Source organism: Tenrec ecaudatus, chromosome 4, assembly GCF_050624435.1.
Source record: "Tenrec ecaudatus isolate mTenEca1 chromosome 4, mTenEca1.hap1, whole genome shotgun sequence".
In the NCBI taxonomy this organism is placed as follows: domain Eukaryota; kingdom Metazoa; phylum Chordata; class Mammalia; order Afrosoricida; family Tenrecidae; genus Tenrec; species Tenrec ecaudatus.
The window spans coordinates 147,231,724-147,255,828 of record NC_134533.1 but is presented as its reverse complement, the minus strand read 5'-3'; the positions used below and the strand labels follow the sequence as shown (position 1 = coordinate 147,255,828).

General features: G+C 54.9%; 1 protein-coding gene across 1 annotated transcript in view; it reads right to left on the bottom strand.

Annotated features, from left to right (window-relative positions):
• Nucleotides 1-1,897: 1,897 nt before the first annotated feature.
• SLCO2A1 (solute carrier organic anion transporter family member 2A1) overlaps nucleotides 1,898-24,105 on the bottom strand; it is a 118,080-nt gene continuing 95,872 nt past the window's right edge. Inside the window, exons 7-14 of the mRNA XM_075546907.1 lie at nucleotides 22,625-22,709; nucleotides 21,928-22,092; nucleotides 18,342-18,531; nucleotides 16,495-16,660; nucleotides 13,832-13,995; nucleotides 9,797-9,861; nucleotides 6,413-6,536; nucleotides 1,898-5,669 (exon numbers count right to left, since the gene is read on the bottom strand). Coding sequence (XP_075403022.1) covers nucleotides 5,546-5,669; nucleotides 6,413-6,536; nucleotides 9,797-9,861; nucleotides 13,832-13,995; nucleotides 16,495-16,660; nucleotides 18,342-18,531; nucleotides 21,928-22,092; nucleotides 22,625-22,709 — 1,083 coding nt within the window. The 3' untranslated portion in view covers nucleotides 1,898-5,545. The remainder of the gene's footprint in view (nucleotides 5,670-6,412; nucleotides 6,537-9,796; nucleotides 9,862-13,831; nucleotides 13,996-16,494; nucleotides 16,661-18,341; nucleotides 18,532-21,927; nucleotides 22,093-22,624; nucleotides 22,710-24,105) is intronic.

The following is a 24,105-nucleotide window of genomic DNA, read 5'->3' as shown; positions in this document are numbered from 1 at the left end:
CCACTGGGTGTCCTTGGGGGGGGGGCGGGGGAATCTATCAAGATTACCTTTTTGAAATCTCAAAAAAGTCACCATATCCTTCTGAGCTGACCTCTTCTCTTGGAATTTGAAAGCCATGGTTTCAATTGCATCGCTTTCGAAGGCATCCTCCTGAGACGAAGACACGCATCTTACTGAGAGAACTTGTCTGCTGCCCCCTATCGATCACAGAGCCGTGTTTAAAGATGTTTTGTTAGCGGAAGTCTATGCATGTATGAACTGGAATCATAGAAAAATAAATCAGACTCCCTGCCATCGAGTTTGTGTTGACTCATAGCGACCCCCTCTGGGTTTCTGAGACGGTACCTGGTTAAGAGAGGACAAAGTCCAGTCTTTCCGCAGCGGAGCTGCTGGGGGTTTCAACACTGTTCATGCAGACCGCAGCCCACTGAGCAACCACACCACCAGCAGGGCTCAGGGAACCGTAGTGGCAAGCCTTTTGACTTAGCTTCACACACCAGACAGTAAACACACGTGGAGACATGAGTGACCACTGGAAGGGGCCTCATCTTCTCCTGCTGCTGCATGGGACCAGGCTTACCAGTCTCTCAAAGCAGGTGGAAGGTCTGGGAAGATTCCTCCACTGTGGTTCAGTCTATCCATCCCCCCTCTCTTTCAGGGGATGTGGGCCATCAGCTGTTTTACAGTTTGACTCCTCAGCCTGTCTGCCCGAGACAAGCCATCCCATCATAATAGGCCTTTCCTGCACCCTTGCAGCTCTCTAAGCCACCTCCCCACCTGAGTCCATCCTCTGCCCCACCTCCCCATCACTCTACAAATCCTTTCCTGCCTCAGCCCTCCCTGCAAATCATCTCTGAGCCTTTTGGAACCCAGAATGGATACTGCCTCTTTGGGGAAATTTTCCCTGACTCACACTGTTCTCTCATCCTCGCCCAACAGCCTGACAAAGCTAGCTTCTGTGACAACCCGGGCTAACCCCCAGAAAGAAAGGAACTCTGCTCTCCACATCTGCTTTTTATCTCTTCAGCGCACAAAGGAGGATACTGCTTCCTGCCCCACCCCCACCCCATATGGCTCAGGCCTTAAAGCGGGCTGTTGCAACTTGTATTGGCCAATGTGTTGCTTGGGGGCCAAAGCATTTCATTCCAAGGGTCAAGACCTTATTTTAAGGTACAAGACCTTAAAGATACTCCCTCCTGTCTCGTCCACCCTGGCACTGGGCCATGACGTGGAGGTGAGGGTGCATGCTGCCTAGATGGCCGAGCCACCACCTGAACCCCTGGAGAGCCTGCCAGCACGGTGCGGCCTTTGTGCGACAAGGTGGATGCTTTCCTGGGACCGCGTCGCTGCAGCTTGGTGATGTTTCCCAACAACATAGCCAAGCCGGATTTACCCTGACTCACGATCTTTGTTTGAATGGAGAGTGGTGTGAAAACTAAAGTTCTATGCCCATCTTGGTAATTATTGCCATTGAGCTATAGCAGGTACCTGGAATGTGGGGGTTGGTGAGGGTGGGGCCAAGGGCCTCATCAAGGTGAGGTGACCCCTGGGCAGTGTGGCAGCGCCACAGGGGTGGGCATGGGGAGTGGACGGATGGACAGGGTGTGTCACAGGAGAAAAACTTCCTCTTGTTTCTGATTTGCCAAGGGCTTTCCCAGGACCCGCTTACATATTTAATCTCTGATGAAAGGTTAGAATGAATCCAATACTTTTGGCAGGGAGAGGCATTTTCTCCAGCTGTTTATTCCGGTGGTTGTGAAAGACAATATTTATCTCCTGGATTTGCAGGGTTTCTCTCTCTCTTACACACACACACACACACACACACACACACACACACACACACACAGAGCCACTGGCAATCTCTTCGGAAACCTAAAATATTTTAATATCAATTTGATACTGATTGAGTCCAGCCTCTCAGCTTAATTTTGTCTCGACATTTTTGGAGTCGTTGGGTCTTAAATAAGAAGCTACAAATCCATCCCTGAGGTAGGGGGAGGGGTCTGCCTGTGTGCTTTGTCAGGCAGGGAGGTGGGGAGCCATGGAGGGGGGCTTTCTTTGTTCCAGTGTGTCTCCCCTTTCCCCTCACAATCTGCTGCAACTCATGGTACCAGGTGCCACAGCACGAAATCAGCTCTATTGAATGGACAGTCGTGATGTTCTTGTCACTTGAATTGAAGGTGGGTCGATGAATATGACCTGGTCTCTCCATGGCCGGTCACCCACCTCCCACTTTACAGGGCACACAATCGGTTCTCCCCTGTTCCTTTCAGTGGGCTTGTGAATTTCTGGGGGAAGAGAGTGCCTTGCTGCCACTGGCGATGATGGTGCTGGGCCAGGCAGAGAGAGACGGCCTACCTTGTTTGAGGCCAGGCGTGGTCAGTTAGCATTTGTGTGAAGTTGGACGTGACAGCCTTCCTGCATGTTCCTCTTTTAAAAGGAGTGCTTGCAGCAGTCTGGTGCTGTGGGGAGGCTCACCCCAACCTGGGCCAAAGGCTAGTAACAGAGAGGCTGCTTGGGCATTTGCCGGGTGGGTGGTCACAACATTTCCCTTTGCTATTCCCAGTAAGTGCTTGCAGATGCCCTCTCCTAGTGTGAGGGGCGGCATGTGCCGGGGGAGGAAGTGGCAGAGGGCTGGGCTTTCTAGGATTGAGCAGGGGAGAAGGGCATAGCTGGAGGTGTGTATACGTAATCTCCTGTACGCTTTAACATGGGCCCTAACCTGGGAAGAAACCAAACACCGGGGTGACCTTCTCAAATGCAGAGGCACCATTCTCTGGAATGTTGTTGAATTTCCACCCAGCCAGCAGGTGGAGAGCTTGAAGTTCAATTTAATGGATTGACTCACAGCGATGTTTTGCACATTTAAGCTGGTGGGACGTGAGTCCTACTCTCAGCACCCTCTACGCACCCAGTAAAGATGCCAGTTCCTGGATTACAAGGGGCTTCAAAAAGCTTGTGGAAAAATGGAATGAAAAAATAATGGAATTTTCCCTTTCTCCACACACTTTTGGAAGTCCTCCCCCCTCCCTGTTATTTGTCATGCCTACAGATAAGAGTTGTACCACTGAGGGTTGGCAGTTCAAGCCCACCAGTTACTCTGCAGCAGAAAGAGGAGACTGGCAACCCCATCACGGGGGACTGTGAGTTAGCGTTCACTCAATGGCCCTGGGTTTTGTTTGACTCCTCCTGGTGGGAACATTCCAGGAACATCCGATTTCCACCAACCTTGTCATCCTTGGTCACACACGCTAGAATCTATCAAAGGCCTATCGAGTCTGCAAATGCCTGTGACGTGAACCCAAGTGGGTGTCTCCAAGGTGCTGGTGGCGCCATGCAGGGTCCGAGGACCACATTCAACTCAGAGAAGAGACTGTTGAAAACGTGACTCCTGGGCCCCCCCGGGACCCACAGAAATGGTCTCTGGGGCTGGGTGTTGGGAGTGTGCATTTGAATGCCTCCCGTCTAAGAGAGTTTCACACGCTAGTCTGTTGGCTCATCTAGGCTCTGGAAAGTTTAGAGGAAAGGCTTGCTGAGCAGGATCGATGACTGTGACCATATGCTCAGATAGATGCTGAAATGGATTTTGTTTTACATTATGGATCTGTTTGTGTCCACTTCCATGCTGGACTGTAAACTCAAGGACAGAGCCTGGGACTTGCAGGAGCCCAGCAGGATGGGCCCTTGGCAGTGACATGCAGAACCTAACGGGTGGAACACGAAGCTCCTGCTGCCGGTGCACCGCCTGCTTGATGGTGGGGAGTCGCCCTCCCGCTGTCTTCCTGGGCCGCTCTGTCCCCAAGGTGGGGTTCTGTCTGCTCTGTGACAGACACACATGTCAGCACAAACTCACAAGAAAGTTATGTTAGTAGCAAAATTATAATATATTAATAGCAACAGTCACAATAGGGCAGAGGTTTCAGAGGGAAACCAATCTAGTGTCTGAGGGTTGGCATTCACTGTTGGTGAACTCAGACGAAGGCAGAGTCTCTAGAAATTGGTTAAATCACCGCAAGAAGAGCCAGGGTTAGTTGCAGGGACTCGTGTTCTCAGTCGAACCACTGGAAATGCTAAAGCCGGCCCCTGAGGTTGCAGAGAGCCTCCCTTCCTGAGAGCAGTCTTGGCGAATAAGGCTCGTGGCTTTGGGAAAAAGGCTGTCTGTAACAGCGGCTTCCATGAAGACCTCAATCTCATGACAGTCTGGCTGTGGGCATATCACCTATCGGAGGCTTTCTTCGAGGTGTGGCGTAAGGTCAGTGTGCTTCTGGGGGGGCTCGTCCACAAGGAGAGGCACTCAAGGTCCTAGTGGGCTCCATGGACCGAGGAGAAGCTGCGCCAGGGGACATGGTGCACCTGGCCTCTGTCCAGTGAAGCGTCAGGCACCAGGTCAGGATGGCGGAACCCGGGACAGGCCGGACCCTCCTGGACAATCTCTGGGTTCTTGCTGCCCCTCCTCCCCAGCACTGCCCACACCAAGCAGCGCTCTAGGTGGGAGGAGGGTATCGCTGACTTCTAACTCTGCCACACAGTGGTGGCATCTCTCAACCCATGCCAGGCCCACAGAGGGCACCCCTCTCACTGCAGGAAGCGAGAAGAGGCTGGGGAAAGGTTGGTGAATGCAAGCATATATGAAACCAGCAAAGTCAACCCAGCCTGCCTCCAACGTGTCAGTTTGTATCTACTTGGATCGGTCACTGGCTTGGCTGACATCTCTTCCTGCTTCTCTGAACCCCTTCTTGGCACCCAAGCTGACGTCTGAACAGGCAAGGTCACATGGAGCCTCCCTCGGCTTTGGAGAAATTTGGGGAGCGTCTTCTCCTGACTCCGTGCTGGTGAGTCTGCATATCACCAGAACCCCACGGTCCCTCTCCTCCCCAGGTCTGCATCATGGTGTGACCACAGCGGGTGTACAAGGGAAAGCCAGGCACATCCAAGTGTCGGACTGGCTCGGACTAAAGTGAACTGCACGTGGACAGCCCATGCTTGGCGGTTCGGAGCCGTTGTGCTGGGGCCTGAGCATGGCAATGGGAGCAGTCGCTGGCGGTACTTTCCACAGTGGCAGCTGCCAAGATGGCACTTAGGGGCAAGAAGCCAAGGCCGGAGGGGGAAAGGAGCTAGCTTCCCCTGGCTCCCAGCTATCCCCACTTCAGAGAGGCCCCAGGGCCCCTTCCCCTGGCCTGGCTCCGGATCATTAATAACTCCACCCACTCCCAGCCCCTCTCATCCTGCCTTCCCACAGCAGTTGGGTAGCCAGAGGGCAAGAGGGGCAGATATCCTCTTTCCTCTACCCTCTTCGGGGCTGGGAAGGAGCAGGAGTGACTTCAATGGGCATTCAAGTTGGGGGAGAACCTGGGCATGCGGGGGTTGTGACTCCCTCAGTTGGTGGGGGGTGGTCATGGCCACCCTCGGGAGCTACGGACGTTGGTTGGAGGAGGTGACCGGTAAGCAGATGACGGCTGGGGTTTTCTTTCTCACTAAAAACAAAACATTAGTAAATGCGGGCAGGAGGGGGACCGGTCTACTCCGGGGCCCAGTCAGATGGTCAGATGAGGCCCGCAGCAGCCTTCTCCTGCACGTTGTACTCCTTGTTCTTCTTCACCCTCCAGCTGGTGAAGCAGAGCAGCAGGATGCCCAGTACCTTGTAGCTCACCTGCAGGCCCAGATACCTGTGAGGCAGAGGACACAGCACTGGGGTGGGTGGTGGTGGGGCCCCGTGGCCATCCCAGGCCCAGGGGCCCAGGAGGAAGAACATTATTCTTCTTTGTGGTCTTAGTGGTCCAGAGGGGGTGGGAACTGCTTCCTCTATGAGCCCACCTGATGCAGACCTCCTGGGAAGCAGGAAGGCAGCAGGCAGGAAGTGGGCATGGACCTCCTTAGCCCAGGGGTCCTCACCCCCAGAGGGCCAGAGCAGGCACTTCCGGCTTGGTGAAGTCTGGGGCCATTAGGCCTTTGGAGACAGAGGCTGCTCAACCAGTGGGGAGAACAGGGGCACCTTTCCTCTGGCTTCCTGCCCCACCCCCATCTCCCACCTGGCCTTCCCCAACACCTCCCAAACCACTTCCCGTGCGTGCCGTGGCGCCCGCCCCGGTGTCTGGCGTGCGTGCCGTGGCGCCCGCCCCGGTGTCTGGCGTGCATGCCGGTGGCAGGTATGGAGGCTGGACACAGTGCCGGAGGCAGCACACTGCAAGCGGGCCCCTGTCAGGGGGTCACGACCTCGCCCTCTCTCTTGGATCCACAGCCCCAGCCTCTCCCTAGGCCCCCACCATTCCCTTCCTGTTGACCAATCTCATTCTGTTCCGTTGATGCCCCCGACCTGAGGGCCTGCACGGACGGCACATCCGAGGCTACTTCTGAGGGTCCCCCTCTCACTGTGGCAGGGCCCACGGGGGTGGCCACTGGCTGCCCTCACCTGTTTCGGAACGCATCGTTGTTATAGTAGGTGCAGGCCCCTCGCCTCCCCGAGCACTGCGAGCTCCACTTGATGCAGGAAGAGTCGATGGTCAGGCCGTACAGCGCTGGAGATGGCAGCCAGGCTGGCCCCGGGGAGAGGGAATCCAGGTCATGCAGCGCCGGGCCGAGGGGACCCTAGTTTCCCCCTCTCCTCAATCCAGTGCCCCTCCCAGGCCACATGCATGCTTAGGGTCCTGCTTTGTCCTGGCAACCAAGGGAACTCGGGGAAGTAAGAGCGTGCGAGGATGCCTACATTTGGTTCCCACCAGAAGGCTAGGAGAAAAAAGGACCCGGGCAGCCCTTGGGGCACAGAATGAGCTGCCAAGGTCACCGTGATGCCAGCTCAGAGGCAAGCAGTGCCCACACTCTGGGCTGGCTCTAAGCGGAGGTCGCATGGACTCGGGCCTGTGGCAGGAGCTCTCGAGGGCTCTTCTCAGGCCTTCACACGGAGGCGGGAGCGGTGTCCTTGTTCATATCAAGGAGAAAAGTGAGCTTAGCAGCCGGTCAAGAGGGGTCGGACCAGACTTTGAACTCTGGTCCCCTGGGTTCAAATCCCTGCTCTCACCCTTCCCTGAGCTGAGCTGTTGGCTTAGAGAAGCCCTGGCGGACTTCACCAGCCTGCCTGCTCAGCCTGCCTTCGCCCTGGACTTCCCTGGACTTTCCAGCAGCTGTAGGTCAGGCCCTGTCCAGCTTATACCAAAGCCAAAGTAAACGTATTGCCTTCTAGTAGAACTGACTCATAGACTTTTCTGGACTGTAGTTGTTATGGAAGCAGATAGCTTTTCTTCTCTGGTGTCCCTCCAACAAACAGCACCCGCCCCCAACTCACTGCCATTGAGTTGATTCTTATTTATTTTAAAATTTCTTTTTCATTGAGTTGATTCTGACTCACAGCAACCCTGTAGGAGAAGGTAGAACCACCTTCTGGGTTTTCTGAGGCTGTGAATCTTTTAAAAATTAATCTTCGTTGACTTTAATGTTATTTCAATGATCTTTAATACAGAGTTCATATTCAGTTTTTTCCATTAGTTACCACCAAGTGCATTTGACATTTTTTTCTCAGTCTAGGATTCAGTCATAGTTTATGCATTGCAGTTGGTTAGTTTTCTTAAGTCTCTTAACTTAGGATGTAGCGAGCCCCCAATCTTTTGTGTTCTGTTCCTCTATCACATTGAATTTTTAAAAGTGTTTTGAAGAGTCAGGTCAATTGCATGATCAAATATTGCACAATCTTAATTTTTCTGATTGCTTCCTTATGATTCATGCCAGGCTAAAAATTACTGACAAGAATTCTGCCTGGGTAATATCATATTGCATTTTTTATAAACATTTTATTAGGGGCTAAGGTTGTGAATCTTTACAGGAGTGGAAAACCTCCTCTTCTTCTTACAGAGTGGCTGGCAGTTTCGAACAACTGACCTTGTGGTTGGCAGCCCCACTACCCCACCAGGGCTCCTTCTGCCTTAAGTCATCTGAGTGCAGATAAAAAGCCAAAGGCAGTGGGAGCGAGCCCTTGTTTCCAAGGTTTCAGAAAGGAGTAGGGCAGGTGCTTCCCAGTCCACTCAGCTGCTGGAGGGGCAGGATGAACCCCAGTCTCGGCCCTAGGGGGTGCTTTCAGAGACGGTTACAAATGAGGGCGCTCAAGGCGCCCTGACAGTGGAACGCTTCATCATGAGGACAGGGCAGGTCGCTAGCCATTAAACCCTGCTGCCCTGGGTTTGTAACATGGGCCAGCGCGGAACGTCTGCAGTACCCGGTAGAGAGGAGCGCTCAGCCAAAGAAAAAGCGAGTTTGTGCCGCACTTCCAAGCTTCACCCAACCTGGGGTCAGAAGGGCCCTCGTGAAGGCCCCTGCTCATCTGGTCTCAGCAGGGATATTAACAGCACACCACAGAATGACAGAAGCCAGCACGGAGTGAGATGTAGGCCTGGCTCCCTGGGCAATGGTGACGAATGAACACTCCCACCAATGCCTGTCAAGTCTGTTTCACCTCAGGGCGACCTCAGGGGGTGTGAAAGGGGTTTCACTTTGTCACGGCAGTAACCAAAAGGTTGGTGGTTCAGATTCACCAGTCGCCCCTCAGGAGAAAAAGATAGCCGTCTTCTTCTGCAAAGACTTCCATTCTTGGACTGTCCTATGGTGTTGCTGAGTCAGAATCAACGGGAGGTTGTCAGGTTTCTCCCCAGAGGCCTCTGGCCCTTCATAAATCTTTGACTTCCTCTCACTTTCCCTGCTATCAAGTGGATTCCAACTCACAATGACTACACGGCAGTAGAACTGCCCCTTGTGGGTTTCCAAGACCTTAAATGTTTACAGTAGTCAGCCTCATCTTCTCCTGCAGAGCATCTGGTGGGTTTGAACCACTGACCTCATGGTTAGCAGCTCAGTGCATAATGCCAGCAGAGCTCCTCACTGTACTCCTGGGTGTCCATATAAGTGACTAGTGCTAAATCTAGTGTCTGGACATGACAGAAAAGGACAGTACTTCGCGAGAAACCTGGGAAAGGACCTGCTATGTGGAGCAAGGTCCATTGCACGGCTCCCTGCCCAGGGCCTGGGCACCAGCGCTGTCCACCCAGGGAGAGCTCCTAGCAGCTTCCAGCAGCGCGCCCTCCCTGGCCCCGTGGGGCAGTACTGATCACATGCACGTGCCCAGAGAGCGTCCTTGGATGGATGCTGAGCTGTTGCCTGTGCCGAGCAGCCGGCATAGGAACCACGTACTGGAGGGCCACACACTGTCAGCACTGTGGATCGCAGTCTGTTGTTATGTGCTATGGAGAGGCTCCAACCCACGGTGACCCTACAACAGACTGAAACAGCTCCCTAGGACTTCCCAGGCTTTAAGCCTTGACGGGAGCAGACAGCCTCATCTTTCTCCCGTGGAACAGCTAAGGGATGTGAACCACTGATCTTGCCCTTAGCAGCCCAAAGCTTAACCTGCGGCACCACTAGGAATCCTAGGAGAAGTCAATTTTGGAAAATGGGCAGGGAACCAGGAATGGGTTCAGCTACTGCTCTGGCGGGGCAGGGATGAGAGGCTTTGTTCCTGTGCGAAGTTCTTAGAGAGGGATGGGGTACTATTTGCTGTCAGCGCTTCATGGGGTCTTCCCAGCTGCGCCCACTTTTTATTTTCCGTAGGTAATGTAGTGTGGCAGGGGGGATCATCGATGGATGGATGGACAGAGCCCTTCCTGACCTTGCTTGCGCCTTGAGGGAAATTGCCCACAAAGGGTGGTTGGCGGCTGCTGGTGATGACGCAGAGCTTGTCTTTATAACAGACGAGATGGGGCCTCCCCACCCCTGCTCTGTGTGAAGTCAAAGGGCCGTGAACAAGGACACTTACCCAGCAGGCGCATCAGCAGGAACTGCACCCCGATGGCAAACGACTTTTCTTCCTGGTTCACCACCCTGCAAAGCGAGCCAGGAGTCAGCCTTGCCAGGGCCCCGGGCTGGGCCACCTCTCAGTCAGGGGCACTGCCAGAGAGCTGTCAAAATCCGCCCTTCTGTGCCCGAGGGAGCATCTGGCTGACTGGAGCACCCTGGGTCCAGCGACGTGAGTCTGCGTCAGTGGTTCTTCTAAGACCATGGTTCCCGGACTGGCACCAGCAGTAGCAGCAGCTACAGCGCTGGGGAGCATGTCAGACGTGTGCATTCGAGGCCCCAGACTGGAGCAGCTCCATCAGAAACTCTGGGGACAGGGCCCAGCCACCTGCGCATTAGCCAACATTCCAGGGGATTCTGGTGTGTGTGGCGTTCCTGGCTTTCGAGGGAGTAGGATCAAAGGAGCAGGCGGCTAAAAGGCGTGTCTACACCGGCAGGTCTGAACAACTCCCACGGAGTAGCTTACACCAGAGAAAGAAAGCCCAGAATCTATGTGGAATGAGCACCCTCGGGGCGGAAGGCTTCTGTGTGCTACTAGAAACATCCCCTAGCCAGGGCGAGTTTCACGGGACTGTGGCACACCCTGTACAGGACCCTAAGCTCAGAAAGGCCCTGCTCTGGGCTTAATCAATGTTCTGCCACCGCCCTCTGAAGTTCCAGGTCCTTTTTTAACAAGAGACCTTGCGTTTTCTCTTTACGATGGGTCCTGAGGACTCCTTCGTAGCTGGTCTTGGTCCCATCTTTCCTCCTTCCAGAGGGAAAGTGTGCTTGACTGAGAAAGAGGCCTGGGGGGTGGGAGGAGCTGAAAAGGTGATAGGCTCCACCTAATCCCAGAGCAGAGAGGGAGGAGTTCCCAACACCTGGTAAGGAGCTGGGAGCTGACCAGAGAGCTCCGGTAAAGGCATCCAGCTGTAGGAATGGGCCCCTCCCTGGCATGGCAGGCCTGGGCCCTGCCCTCAGCCCCCGACAGCCTCAGGGGACCCCATGGTCTTGGAGAAGCACCAGACCAGGGACTTGCCTATGAGTTGCTCTGTTTGTTCAGAGTTGAGCTGACAGTGAGGACGGGAAGGCAGGAGCCATGCCCAGCCCTCCACAGCCCCTGCCCACTGCCAGCACTCCTTCAAGACACAATCCCGGGAGGGCAATACCCCCAGGAGCAGGCCCACCACAGCCAAGCCCAACGGGTGCCCCTCTGACACCGATACAGCCCTCCCACCACCCAGCCTGTATCGGAAGCCACCTGAGTCTTCGCATCGTGGGGTGGTGCAACACAAGGCTGGAGGTTTGAGTCCACCCAGGGGGATCCTCGATTGTGACCACACCCCTCCTGCTCCCTGCACCCCCCCCCCCCCGCCAGGCCCTGATCTAATGCTGTGTCCTGCCATGCTCGCTCTGTTGTGCATCTCCCACTGACCTACCTTCCCAAGAATGCTTGGGGCACCTGTAACAGCCTTAAACTTCACCCACTCACGTTAGATCACATCCTATCTCTCATCTCTCCCACTGGGATTTCTCCTTAAACTACCTGGGAGTCTCCTTTCCAGGTTCATCCCAACCCCTCCATCACAGACTTAGAAGGGGTAGCTTTTGCTAGAAGATGTACAAGTTGCCTGCCTGTAGGGTTGGCACGATGCTCTGCTCTTTGCTCCTTCCCCGCCTCTGGGCTTGGACGGGAGCCCCCTGGAAGGTGACCTGACAGCATGGCTCCCTCTGTGTGGCTTCCCAGGGACTCCCCGTAGGACACTGTCTGTCCTCATCCTGGCATCCCTCAGACCCGCCTCGGTACGTGTCCACTGCGGTCTATCTAACCCAGGATGCCAAAAGGGAGCTTGAGGGCAAGCACCCAGGCGTAGAGTGCACCGAGCAGGGGCTACAGAAGAGGCGAAGGTGCCCATGGCGGAGGCAGTATGCCTGGGCCCTGCACGCTCCTGCTGGGGATGCCATGAGTGCTCGATCCTGACTACTCTTCACCTGGGGCTTCTCAAACTGAGGTCACAGCGATCACCCTTAAAGGAGGACTGAGCATCGGCCCCCAGGCTGCCTGTAAGCCCAGTAGCGGCTCCCTTAAGCCCAGCGCTGTTCAGCGGCAACACAGACCCACTGGGTGTGACACATGTACTGGGTGCCTTTGTGGTGGCCCCCTCCCCCACCCCATGGGCTCCAGGGGCCAGAAGACTGAGTGCAATGTGATGGTCGTGCTCTTGGGTGTACTGTGAGGTCAGCAGTTCAAACCCACCAGCCACACTGAGCAGAAAGATGAGACTGCTTCCCTAAAGATTTACAGTCACAAACCCCAAAGGTACTGTTCTACCTACAGGGTGGCTATGTCCTTGCAGTTAGCAGCCAACTCACACCTGGGGCTCCCGTGGGCAGCTTACAAAGAGGGCAAAATCCCAGGCTACAAACCAAGTCGGCCGTGACGCACAGCGACGCGCTAGGGCAGAGAACTGCTCCATGGGGCTTCCGTGGCGGGGGTCTCTGAGAATCGGGACGCCGCATCTTTTCCCGGGGAGCAGCTGACGGTTCAGAGGCCAGCTTTCTATTAGCAGAGGCGTGCTTAATCACCGTGCCATCAGAGCGCCTCAGGAGCCCCGAGTAATCTGTTAGTAATGACTTCCATTTGGTTATTAAAAAGGAAAACAAGCTCACGGCCATCGATTCGATGGTGACTCACAGTGACCCTAAAGGACGGGGGAGCACTGTCCCTGTGCCCCTTGGAGTCTGTAACTTTTTACAGGAGTAGAAAGCCCGTCTTTTCCCTGCATAACAGTGGGTAGTTTCAAACAGCTGACCTCCTTGACGGCAGCCCAACGTGTAACCACTACGCCACTGGGCCCCACTATTTTGTTAATAAGAGCAAAACCCCCCAAAACCAATAAAAGCCAAACTCACTGCCATTGAGTTGATGCTGACTCATAGAGACCCTATAGGACATGCTAGAATTGCTTCTGTGAGTTTCTGAGACGGTAACTTTTAGTGATCATTAACTGACCAATACATAAATCCAAACAAACCTCAAACTCATTGTCATCAATTGACCCTGATTCATAGCAACCCTATTGGACAGAGCACCACACTGAGCAGCCCAACCCATAACCACTGCACCACCAGAGCGCCTTCTGTGGGACAGAGCAGAAGCAGACTGCCTCATCTTTCTCCAGGTGAGTGCTCGTGGGCTGACCAGGGGTCCTAACCAATATGCTGAGTATCGGGGTTGACAGTAAACAGTCATCTAACCCTTTGAGGCAGATGTCACTATTTCATAAATGAGGAAACTGAGGCAATAGCCAAAGACATTTGGTCAGTGTGTGACCTTGAGCCCTGCACCCGGATCCAATTCCTGGGATTCTTCTCTGAGGGGGGATAGGGCAGCGAGGCAGGCAGGCTGGGGGCTAGGGGAACTTGGGGGCCGAGGCTGAGAAGGCAGGGTAATCTAGTGTAACCCTCAGGGGGACCCCCTCTCCCTCTCCCTCCTGCTCTGGCCATGGCTGGACTCATGGCTCCAGCACACTAAGCTCTATTCCTTTCAATTCTTTTCCAGAGCTCCCCCCTATGTATTTCTGGAACCTTCCTTCCTCGACTTTTTGCATCCCACTGAATTCTCCTCCCTCCTGTCACTCTGTTAAGATCCAAGAGTAAGCGGATCCACAGGCATTTCCACATTGTGGTGCTGGGCAGTCTGCTTTTGGTGCGTTGTTCAGCCACCCTGGCTCTGCATCTGTGGGTGGTGATTCAAGCTCCCACGTGCAGAACGGAGGTGCCCACGGGGCTGGTGTGGTGAGGACTGAGGAGCAGCTCCAGTGAGGTGCTCGGCAAAGAGCCTGGTCCAGGACAACACCCCCACCCCACTGCCCCCCGGCAGATACCATCAAAAGCATCTTGCACATTGCTATTCAAAGGACTTCCGGGGCCAGCAAAGGACCAAGGAGAGATGAGAAGCAGGCAGCTAGCTGTACAGTCACAGGGAAGCCCAGCATGGCTAGGAGGGGCCACTCACCGCAGAACCATCATGTAGAGGGGGTTGTGGGCGGTGCAGGCTATCAGGGCCATAAAGGAGAAGAGGAAGATGGTTGGGAGCAGGAAGTGGGCACAGGAGATGGGGCAGGACCCCGACTTTGCTGAGCCGGCTCCGTCAGCCACGCAGCGGCACTCCAAATAGACCTAAAAGAGGAAAAGTCTGCAGTTAGTTAGCATTTCACCTCTGTGCCGTTCTTGCTAGACACCCCCTCAGGTTCCAACCCCTGAGCTCTCCATATCCCCTAGGGGGCACCCAGATCCGGGCGAGGCTGGAGGCCAAGGCAGACGAGGAGGCTGGGTGAGAGTTTCAGGGTGCTCCATGGGCCCCACCTCTGATCTTATAGACCAGCGGTTCTCAGCCTGGGGGTCTCCACCCCTTTGGGAGTCGAACAACCCTTTCACAGGGGTCGTCTAATTCATCACAGTAGCAAAATTGCAGTTATGAAGTAGCGACGAAAATCATTTTATGGGTGGGGGGTCACCGCAACATGAGGAATTGCATTAAAGTGGTGGGTCATTAGGAAGGTTGAGAACCACTGCTGTATACACTGCCATCCGGCTTGGGCCTGAGCTCCTCCAGCAGTTATTCCCACACCAAGCTGTCCAGCCGTGGCCCAGGGCTCTCCTCGGTGCCAGGCCACTCTCTACCTGGCCTACTGGAGTGTGTGTGTGTGTGGGGGGGGGGTGTCGGGGGGGGGGTTGCTGTTCATGTGTCTGTTGCAGGGGAAGGTATAAATCCAGGGAGAACAACAGTGGAAACACGATTGAGCCCGTTGAGCTCTGAATCCATCAGGCCTTCGCTGCAGGCTCCTGTTCGAGAGCAAGTCCTGCTGCCCATACCGAGGCCACCCCCCAAAGCAGAAGAGCCACAGGGCTCAACACTTGTGTGGATCACCGTGGTGGCCACTGCTGATGACCCGTGGTCCTCACCCTCTTTCTTGCAGAGCCCGATGGGCCCACCCGGTGACCATTTCAGTGCCACAGTACTTGAGGGGTCAGAATGGGAACGAATGAGCTGGTATGCTTCCTTCTACCAAGTGATGAGAATGATGCACCCTCTTTACCTTGGCTGCTAGGAAGCTCAGAGGTAAATGATGGACACTCTGGCAATATTTTCCATCTAGATTTGTATTGCATAGATTATTTTTCCTTAAAGTGTATTAATTTTTAACCCCTCTTTATGATCCACTGCTAATGGATTTGGGTCTTATGTGCTGGTACTATTCTTAGAAAACTCGTCCAAATTATTTCTGGAAGTAGATTAGTCAGAGGTGAGTAAATACAGATAAGAAAACCACAGGCACCAGCACAGAGCCCTCCAGCTGGGAGACTCCTTTGTGCTCCCTCTGTCAGGGAACCAGGCTCCACTGCCCACAGGCGTGGGTGTGGGAGGAGCCCTGACCAGTCCTCTCAGGGGAAGCTGGTAAACGGGGCTAGTCTTAGGCATGCCCTGCACGTAGGCTTAAGGGAATGAGAACTCCATCCCACCTGCTTCCCTGACCACGCTGCTGTGCCATTCACCCTGACAGCCACCGTCTCTTACAGTGTGCAGTGGCCCACGTACAGCCATCTCATTTTCATTGCACTTAATCGAGGGGCAGGATCGGAACGGTGAGCAGGAATGCCACCTTCTACTTGAGGGTGGGAATTGTGTGCCCTTTTTACCTTGACTGCTGGGAAGCTCGGAAGTTAGTTCTGGGCAAGATGGTTGCAATCCCCCAATGCTCCTCCCCACCCGGCGCCGACCTTGCCCTTCTCTCTCTCCTGGGGCACACCAGCTCATTCATGCCCAGAGGCCTTGCACGTGCTATGCCCTTCACCCAGAATTTATCCCTCCCAGCCCTTCGAAGGGCATTCTTGGATGTCATCTCCTTGAGGAGACCTTCCCTGACCTCCAACCTCAAGAAGGCTCCGGGCCCTCTGGCTCATTGTTTTTCTGATGTATTTGTTTGTTTGTTGAGCTGCTTTGTTGCTGGCCGTCTGGAAGGTGGGAGTGACAGGATGGAAAGGACCCCATTAAGTGAGGGGCAGTGAATGTGGGCTGCAGTGGAGGGCTGATGGCAGGCAATGCCAGACCTGGAAGGGGGGGAGCATGGTATTGAGCTGGGGCTCTGGGTGCCCATCTCAAGTCTACACTAAATCGCGCTGACTTCAGCCAGCTGAGTGGCCTCATCTGGGATCTGGAGGGCTAAACCAAATACCTTCTCCTCCAGTTCCTGGCTTTTCCTTTTATGCCCCCACCGTAGAGGGCCCTGCCTTTGATGGCTTTGCAACATGGATACAAGGATGGGTCAGAACAAGGCTCGAAGGCCTGGGCTGAAGGAGGGCTTTGGCCTGTGTCTGCTCTGGGTATTGTTGGATGTCTGACATTTGAATTTGTGGCTAGCATTGTCTTTGGGCAGTAGACATCGGTCATGACCCTAGGCAAGCGGGGGTAGGAGCAGAGGGTGTTACCCAGAGGAGGCCAGCCAGGACAGGATGATGAGGGTAATGAGCGAGAGAGAGAGAGAGAGAGAGAGAGAGAGAGAGAGAGAGAGAGAGAGAGAGAGAGAGAGAGAGAGTCCCCCTGCCCTTCCCAGAGCAGGGACACAGTTGGTGACACAGAGGAGCCTCTCCCCACCTCCAGGCCCCAGCTACCCTCACCATTTGTTTGGAGGCAATGTAACTGCTGTTGATCTGGGTGCAGCCGGCATGGCACGGGGAGAGGTACTCGATCCCGTTGTCGCCACAGACGGGGTGGAAGAAGGAATCTGGGCACGAGCAGTCCCTGCGGCAGGCGAGAGCCTGTGGATGTGTAGTACTTGATGTGCTGCCAGCAAAACAGGAAACGGGAATCAAACAAAGCAAGACCGAAGGGAAAACTCCATTCTCCAGCCCAGAGTGCGCCCCAGGCTTGCTGAACGTGCCTGCGTCTGGGTTTGTTTTGGGCGCGGGCCACTGAATTATGCCTCTTAGAGCCAACAGTGAATTTGTCGCTGGCTGGTGCTCATGGCACCTCTCCATTTCTTCCACCACTTGGAGCCCCACCCATGTGCTTCCCAGACCTAACCCAAGGCGACTTAGCAGGCCTGGCTGGCAGCTCTCCAGCAGTGCGGTAGGCCCTCCACATCACCAGCCGCAGGGCCTCTGAAGAGAAAAGTGGGACCAGAAAGCCAGAGGCAATGTTTCTTTGCACTTCCGCCAGAGTTCAGGTTCAGGGAGTGGCGGGACCCCCGGGAGACAATCTGGGGTCCAATTGGCTGCGTATCTCCTAGGCCTATGTAGACACTGCCCAGGTCACGCTGCTCCTGAACGTCAACCCCAGCTGCTCTCTCATCCGCACTATCCTGTGTGTGAAGTTGTTCAGGGAGGAGTGGGACAGGGTCACGTAAACCAGCCCAGAGCTTTGCTGAAGCAGCAGCATCAGTGTTGTTGCTGATGTGACTTGAGGGTGTGTTGGCTCTGACCCATGTTGACCTTACGCGTCAAGAAGCAAACGTTGTCTCGTCTTCTTGCGCAATGGCCTTGCTTGTGTGCATTGCTGTGGCTAGGTACTAATGCCACGCAACATTTCTGGCCCATCTCCTCCTATGTGCTGGGCACTGGGCAGAGGGCTTTTTGTGCATAGGCATCCCTCCTTTTGTGGATGAGAGAAGTCACTCTCTCTCAGTAGCACAGTGCAGCGCCAGGCCTGCTGCTCATGAAGACTTGTGCTTTCATCCCCCAGTGGAAGCTGTCCAGCCTTCTCGCCTACAGAGGACCAGCAGATGCCAGGCCAGTGTCCCCATCCTGAACAATGCTCCCTTCCTTGGGGCTCTCCTCTTCTTCCCCCGCCACAGACAGAGAAGGTGAGTTTAAAGAGAAAGATGACACCCCGACACCGTCAGAGATGTCTGACTGCTGCCATCTCAGCGGCCAAACCTGGAAGGTTGTGGAACGGTGTGGCCCGTTTCAATATTTCCAGCGAAAACGGTTACCCGAAACCAGACTCCTGGCCTCCAGTCGATGCTGACTCACAGCCACCCTGTACCTTCCTGAACCTGAAGGTGGACTTACAACTTGCATCCCCACGGCTTTATGCAACTTGGCAGGTCAGCATTGCCTGCCGTTTGCTTCTCCCGCTGCACATTCTCAGATCTGCCGTCACGTTCCCTGTCCTCCAGATCTTCTCAAGCCTCCTCTTCTCGTCTCTCCAGCAGCTCAAGGAGCCTCAGTAATTCTAGGCAGCACAGAGCTGACACAAAACATAGCCTACTTCCCGGTTCCTGTGTCTCTCAGCCCAGCGGGCTCATCCTGGGCCACACGCATCTGGTTTTGGTGTTTCATAATCAACAGGACTCTAACCCTGAGGGCCCAGTGGTTCACTAGGACACCGTGACCTCTCTGCTCTTTAACTTGCTGCGTGAGAGATCAATTCCAAAAGTGAAAAGGAGAGAGAGGCGCTGAGGACGCAGCAGGCCAGATGGCAGCCTGAGTCTGACTCTGGCCCAGGGCCCCCTCGTTCCTCTTACCTGGGCGGGTAGATCTCGGCCACGTTCGGGTTGGAGCAGCCCATGAAGAAGAGAGGGATGGCGAAGATAAGGGCGATGGTGAGGATGGTGCTGGCCACGCGGGGAATGGTTTGCAAAGAGAAAGCAAAACGCTTCATGAGGATTCCTCCAAACAGCATCCCCAGTGCGGCCGCGGGAAGGTTCAGCGCGCCTGCAGGAGAAGAGAAGAGGAGGGGAGGGGAGGGGACGGAAGCGACTCAGGTCACAGCTGCAGGGGGAAGCATTTGCTGCGCTGCACAATAATAGCAGCACCCAGTGCCCTGACCTCAAAGCCCGTTTCACCCTAAAACAAAGCACAGCTAACTCACTGCTACAGAGTGACTGGTGCACAGCAACCTGAGAGGTCAGATTAGGGCTGCCCTTGGATTTGACTGCTGTTCGATGTAGGAGCAGAAAGCCGTGTCTTCTCTCCCTTGGAGCAGCAGGGTGTTTGAAGCTGCTGGTCGCAGGCAGTTGGCTGCGCGATTTGTAACCCACTGTACCCTGCGATGGCGACAGCCCACACTTACTGCGCACGTGCCACTTGCCAGGCACTGTTCTAAGGCCACACGGCAGAGTGATCTCAACCGAGGGCACTGCTCTGTCTGTGCAAGGAAGAAATGGGGCCAGAGGGCTATGGGTTGAACGTGCCTTATGAAGCACCTCTGTTGCCAGGCCCCCTTGTTGCACCTTCACTGACCATGTGGGGTGATGCCTGCCAATGAACCAGTCCGGGACTGAAGGCCGGGGAAATGAGGACCACGTGAGAGGTCAGAGGTGCCAGGGAACCACCTGCACTGGCCCTGTACTTCCCAGGTGGGCACCCATGCAGGAGGCTGGCAGATTGCAAGACCGACTTTCTGCAGCTTGCTTGGAGACTGAAGGGATTTCACTCCTGGGGGAATGAGGGGGTAGCGGTGAATGATAGAAACACAATTCCATTCCCGAGACTGTCAGACTCAGGGACCTCTGCTGTCCTACCGAGCTCAGGGACAGGCCTGTGGCCCAGAGATCTAACTCAGCTGCCAGAGGATTGGCCAAGGCCTGCCAGGTGTGTGTGTGGGGGGGGGGGCTTAGGCAGACTCCCAGGAACCCCTGGGGCAGTGGCTATGGGGCTGGGATGTGTGGTTCACACTGGAGGGGCAGAAAATTAGGGTGAATGTAGCCAGGGTCAGGTTGCTGAGCTAGGGGGTCAGATGCCGCGAAGGTGCTCCAGGGCTGGTGCAGAGGCTGAGAGCATGGGAGACTCTCTGCCTTTGCTCCACACGCCCAACTCAGAGCCTACCAACACACAGCTATAAGGCACCGGTCCATTTTGTAAAGGGAGCACGTGTCAGTAAGTCAGAGTGTGCACAGGAGCAGTGTGGGGGCACACAACCCGTCGCTGTCCCAGGGGAGTGTCGAGGGACTGTCACCTCCGAGTTTGTAGACTTCTGAAACATTTATATTTTTCATGCCAACCTGTGTTTTTCCAAACCCCAACCAGAAAGTTCATTAAAGAGTCTAGTTTGAGACTAGCTTACACGCGAAGAAGAGTCACTCTCCATTCTCATTAGCCTGAAGACAGTCCCCGGGAGGTATCTGTCCCAGTCGCTATTGCTGTGCGTCAGACTCAGGGCAACATGCCCACCTCAGCGAGGTCTCTGAACAGGCGCAGAACTACGCTGCTGCTCCGTGAGGTCTCGAGTGGCCGGTGGATGTTTTTCTGAGGGGCCTCTGGGTAGATTCGAACCTCCAACCATGCAGTTACCAGCTGAGTGTGCCATCTGTCTGCACCACCCAGGGACTCCATCTGGGGCCCAGCAGGACCTCCAACATAATGTGACTGGATGAAGGAAATGTCCCTGAACACAGGAGATACACGTTTCCCCCTGGGGTGCCCTCCAAGCCAGCAGAGCAGCATGATGTTTCGTGGGCAAGAGAGACGAAGGGCTGGCAAGTGGTCTTGTGGAGGCTGGTTGGGGTTGGGTGGTTGGTGGGCATGAGAACACACAAGCTAATAGGAAGAAGATTCTGGGCGGGGATGTTCAGAAAGGTCTCCACCCACTTAAGGACTGAGGGTCAACAGGGCTCGGAGCTGCCCTGTGACTGTCCCCAGGCTCTGGGCACGGGTACACCCATCATTGCTTCTCCTGGTTTCTGACTCAGGAGGGGACATTCTGGTCTGGAGCTGATGAGCCTCGGGATCCTGCGGAGGCTGATGGATGGGAGCCCAGGAGGAAGAACAGTGTTTTGCTGGACGTTTGAAGCAGGTGCTCTCTGTAGGGACTTGCTTAGAAGCAACTCCTGAGTAATTTCACCAACCAGTTCGTGAGTCCCAGCAGCTGAACTGGGTGAAGTGGGCCTGGTTTTCCTGGAAGTTGGCAGCAGCTATGCAAGGTGACCATGCCCATGGGGTCAAGCTGACCTGCTCATTGGGTCCTCCTCATGCTTAGACGCTTGATGGGATTTCTACATTCGTGTAGAGTGTGGTACTGGGCCCCTCCTCCAGAGATCGGGGCTTCATTCATCCAGGGGGCTGGGGGTGGAGGAGGGGCATCTAGGCATCTCTGCTTTGTGATGTTCTCAAGGAGGGGACCTTAGGGATATCTGGTGGTGCTGTGGATTAGGTGTCAGGCTGATAAGCCAAAAGTCAGTGGTTTAAGCCCACCAGTCCCTCTGAGAAAGAAAGATGAGCAGTCTGCGCCTGTAGAGATTTATAGCCTCAGACCCAATGTGGGGTCACTATGTGTGGGGGCTGGCTTGATAGCAGTGTCGCTGGGTATTGCAAGCCATTGAGCTCTCAGCTACTAACTGAAATTGACTGGTTTGAATCCACTCCCGGGTGCCATAATAGAAAGGCCTGCTGAAGGGGCAGAGCTATGGAAACCTCTGGAGCAGGGCTCTCCTGTAACCCCTGTGGGGTCGTCTAGGTGCAGAGTCCCACTGGTGGCCGCTGCTTTTGTTCTGATGGAGGCACGTTTTGTATAGGCACTGGACGGCTAGCCACAGTTCAGAGCCATTTGCCACCCCCAAAGAGAACGATGAGGATGCCTACCCCAATAACGACTCCCAGTCCCCAAACTACACACAGGGTCCCTCTGAGCCTCCATGGACCCGATGGCAGTGGGGTGTATGTGAGCTGTGCTCACGTTTGAGAAGCACTGGGCAGCACCTTGTCTTACTCAAGCGAATGTACACAAGTCCTGGGAGAAGAACACTTCTGACCAGCCTCAAATTCCATCCTCCCATCTTCTTCCTCCATGGCCCTCAAGATGTCAAGGCCTTTGGGAGGCTGTCAGGCTTCCAAACCTTCTGACAGGGAGGAAGGCAGCCCCCAGCCCCCACCTATGTAGGAAGGGGAAACCCTTAGATGACCTTCTGACTGGAAAGATAGGGACCCAGAAATCTGCCAAGAACATTCTGGATTGCCAACCAGGAAAAATGCCCTTCAAATCCTCTCTCCTCTGGCTCCTGCCTGTGTCCGGTTTGGCCTTCGTACCTCTCTCCCCACACCCCGTGGGCGACCGGAGACCTGGCCTCACCCTCAGGCAGGCCTGCCGGCTTCTGCTGTGCCTGCCCAACTCACCGATGAGGAAGTTGGCATAGGCCGCAGAGGCGCCATACTGCTTCTCCAGGTACTTGTTGAGGAACGTGGAGAGGCCGGCGATGATGGAGGAGAAGGTGCACTGGGCCAGGACCACCAGCATGAAGAGCGGGTTCATCAGGAGCTTTAGGAAGATGCGGGGGAAGCCTGCAAAGGGACCATTGTGAGGGGCCCGGCCTTCAGGACAGACTGACCATCGAGACACATGGCCACTGCCCTTCTCCTTTCTTCCAGACCATTGTCTTCCCTACTTCAGAGGCCCATGGAGGTGACAAGCATGCTCTGATGCACGCAGCCACTGAAGACTCACACGCAGCACGCTCACAGACTAAAGGAAGTCAGGACATGCCCAAGAGGGATCACCAGGTGGCAGGCAGATGGAATGACGACAACACCAGGGACAGTCCCCTCTACACGGAGGAGAAGGAGGAACATAGAGGTCAGGCCATGGCGTAGAGGTGGGGCTGAGCCTGCCTGGAGGTCTGGCTTTTATTCCGGGCTCCTGGTACCTGTGATGAAGCAGAGGTCCCAGACCCATCCCTGGCGGCACCCCTGCCGAGCTGCAGGAACACTTGGAGGTGAGGACCACCTGCTGCCACCATGTAGGTTGGGGCACACCCTGACTGCCCCCCACAACCCCCCCAGCCTGTCCGAGCACAGTCACTGGGCAGATGCTTACACTTAATGAAAGCCACCAGCGTCTTTCTTGATTCAGCTTCCCTTGTCTTTCTTCTCTCATCCTCCATGGAAATGGAATCAGACTCCTGGCGGCAGAAAAGGAGTGAGTGGTGATGAGCCCAGCTCCTGCAGCTACGCTTCCTCGGCCCTTGCCTCCTCCGGTCTCTGTGCTTCTGGATCAGCCGCCCAGATGTGGACGTGGGATGACCCAATGCTTTGGCGAATGGCCAGCTCGCATCCATGCCAAGGTTCCCACGGGCATATGATTTCCTACCTACTTTGCCCATGACTGATGCCGAAGTGTGTCTTAACAGACCCTCCGCTTCGGCGGTCTGCCACAGCTACTTCTGTCTCATCCTCAGGTTCCAGGGGCCACTGGCTCTTGGGATACTTCAGTCTCGGGCCCTCTTATTCCCAGATCTCCTTTTGTGTCTCTTCTATGGAGTCTCTGCTTTCTCCTGGCTCCAAACTCTTTATTGGCCCATTGCCCACATTCCCCATGCATTTATCTACCTCAGTAACTAGCATATCTCTGGTCAACTCGCCTGCTCCGAGCTCTGAACCACCAGCACAAATACAAGACTCCCAAGCTCGGATGCCACTTGGACCCTCTGGGGCCGTATCACCAGGAGCCGGGGTTCCGTTTTACTGACCCCGAGCTGGACTGTGCTTGTGGATCACAGAAGGTCTCTTTCCTCGCACCACCCTTCCAAGATCCGTACTCTCATTAGCTCTAGGATTTTAGTGCAGATAGCGCTGAGGCGCACAGGTGCTTGCTTCATCACTCAGGTAGTTTATAAGTCAAAGAGCTGAATTCAAAACCAAGTCAGCCTGACCCTTAACCACCAAGACATTCTGGTCAGCTTCAGAAATTCGTACCCGTGTGCCTATTCCCGTGGCTGCCTTTTCATTTCACACCTCTCATGATCAAATTTAAGGTTCACACCCTGACTCAAAACCTTGGCGTAGACACAAACGGTTAAGGTGGGTGGTTCAACTCCACCCAGAAGTGCCTCAGAAGAAAGGCCTGGTGAACTTGCTCCCCAAAGGCCACAGCCTGGAAAACCCAATGAGCAGTTCTGCCCTGCGACACAGGGGTGGTTCCGAGTCAGAATCTACTTGACAGCAACTCCCTTTTGGCTTTGGTCGCCAATCTAGCTCACTACCTGTGCCTTCTAGGCGCCTCCTTCTAAAACCTTTCTCCTTGCCGCATCCCCGTCTGTCTCTGGGGACTCTAAGCTGGCCTCTTCCAATTCCTAGCCTTCATTCCTTTCTGACCCCCAACCTAGCCACCATCTTTCCACCCAAGTGGCTCCCCGATCACTGCAGTGTCCCAGGACTTCGTGGGATTGAAATGAATTTTTGACCCTTCAGCCTTACTTCTCCTTCTTCCCCAATTTCAATCCCTGACAGATACTTCTAGAAGCCTGGAAGGTCGATTTGCTCACAGTATGTTCCACTCCCACCATACCCCACATCCTT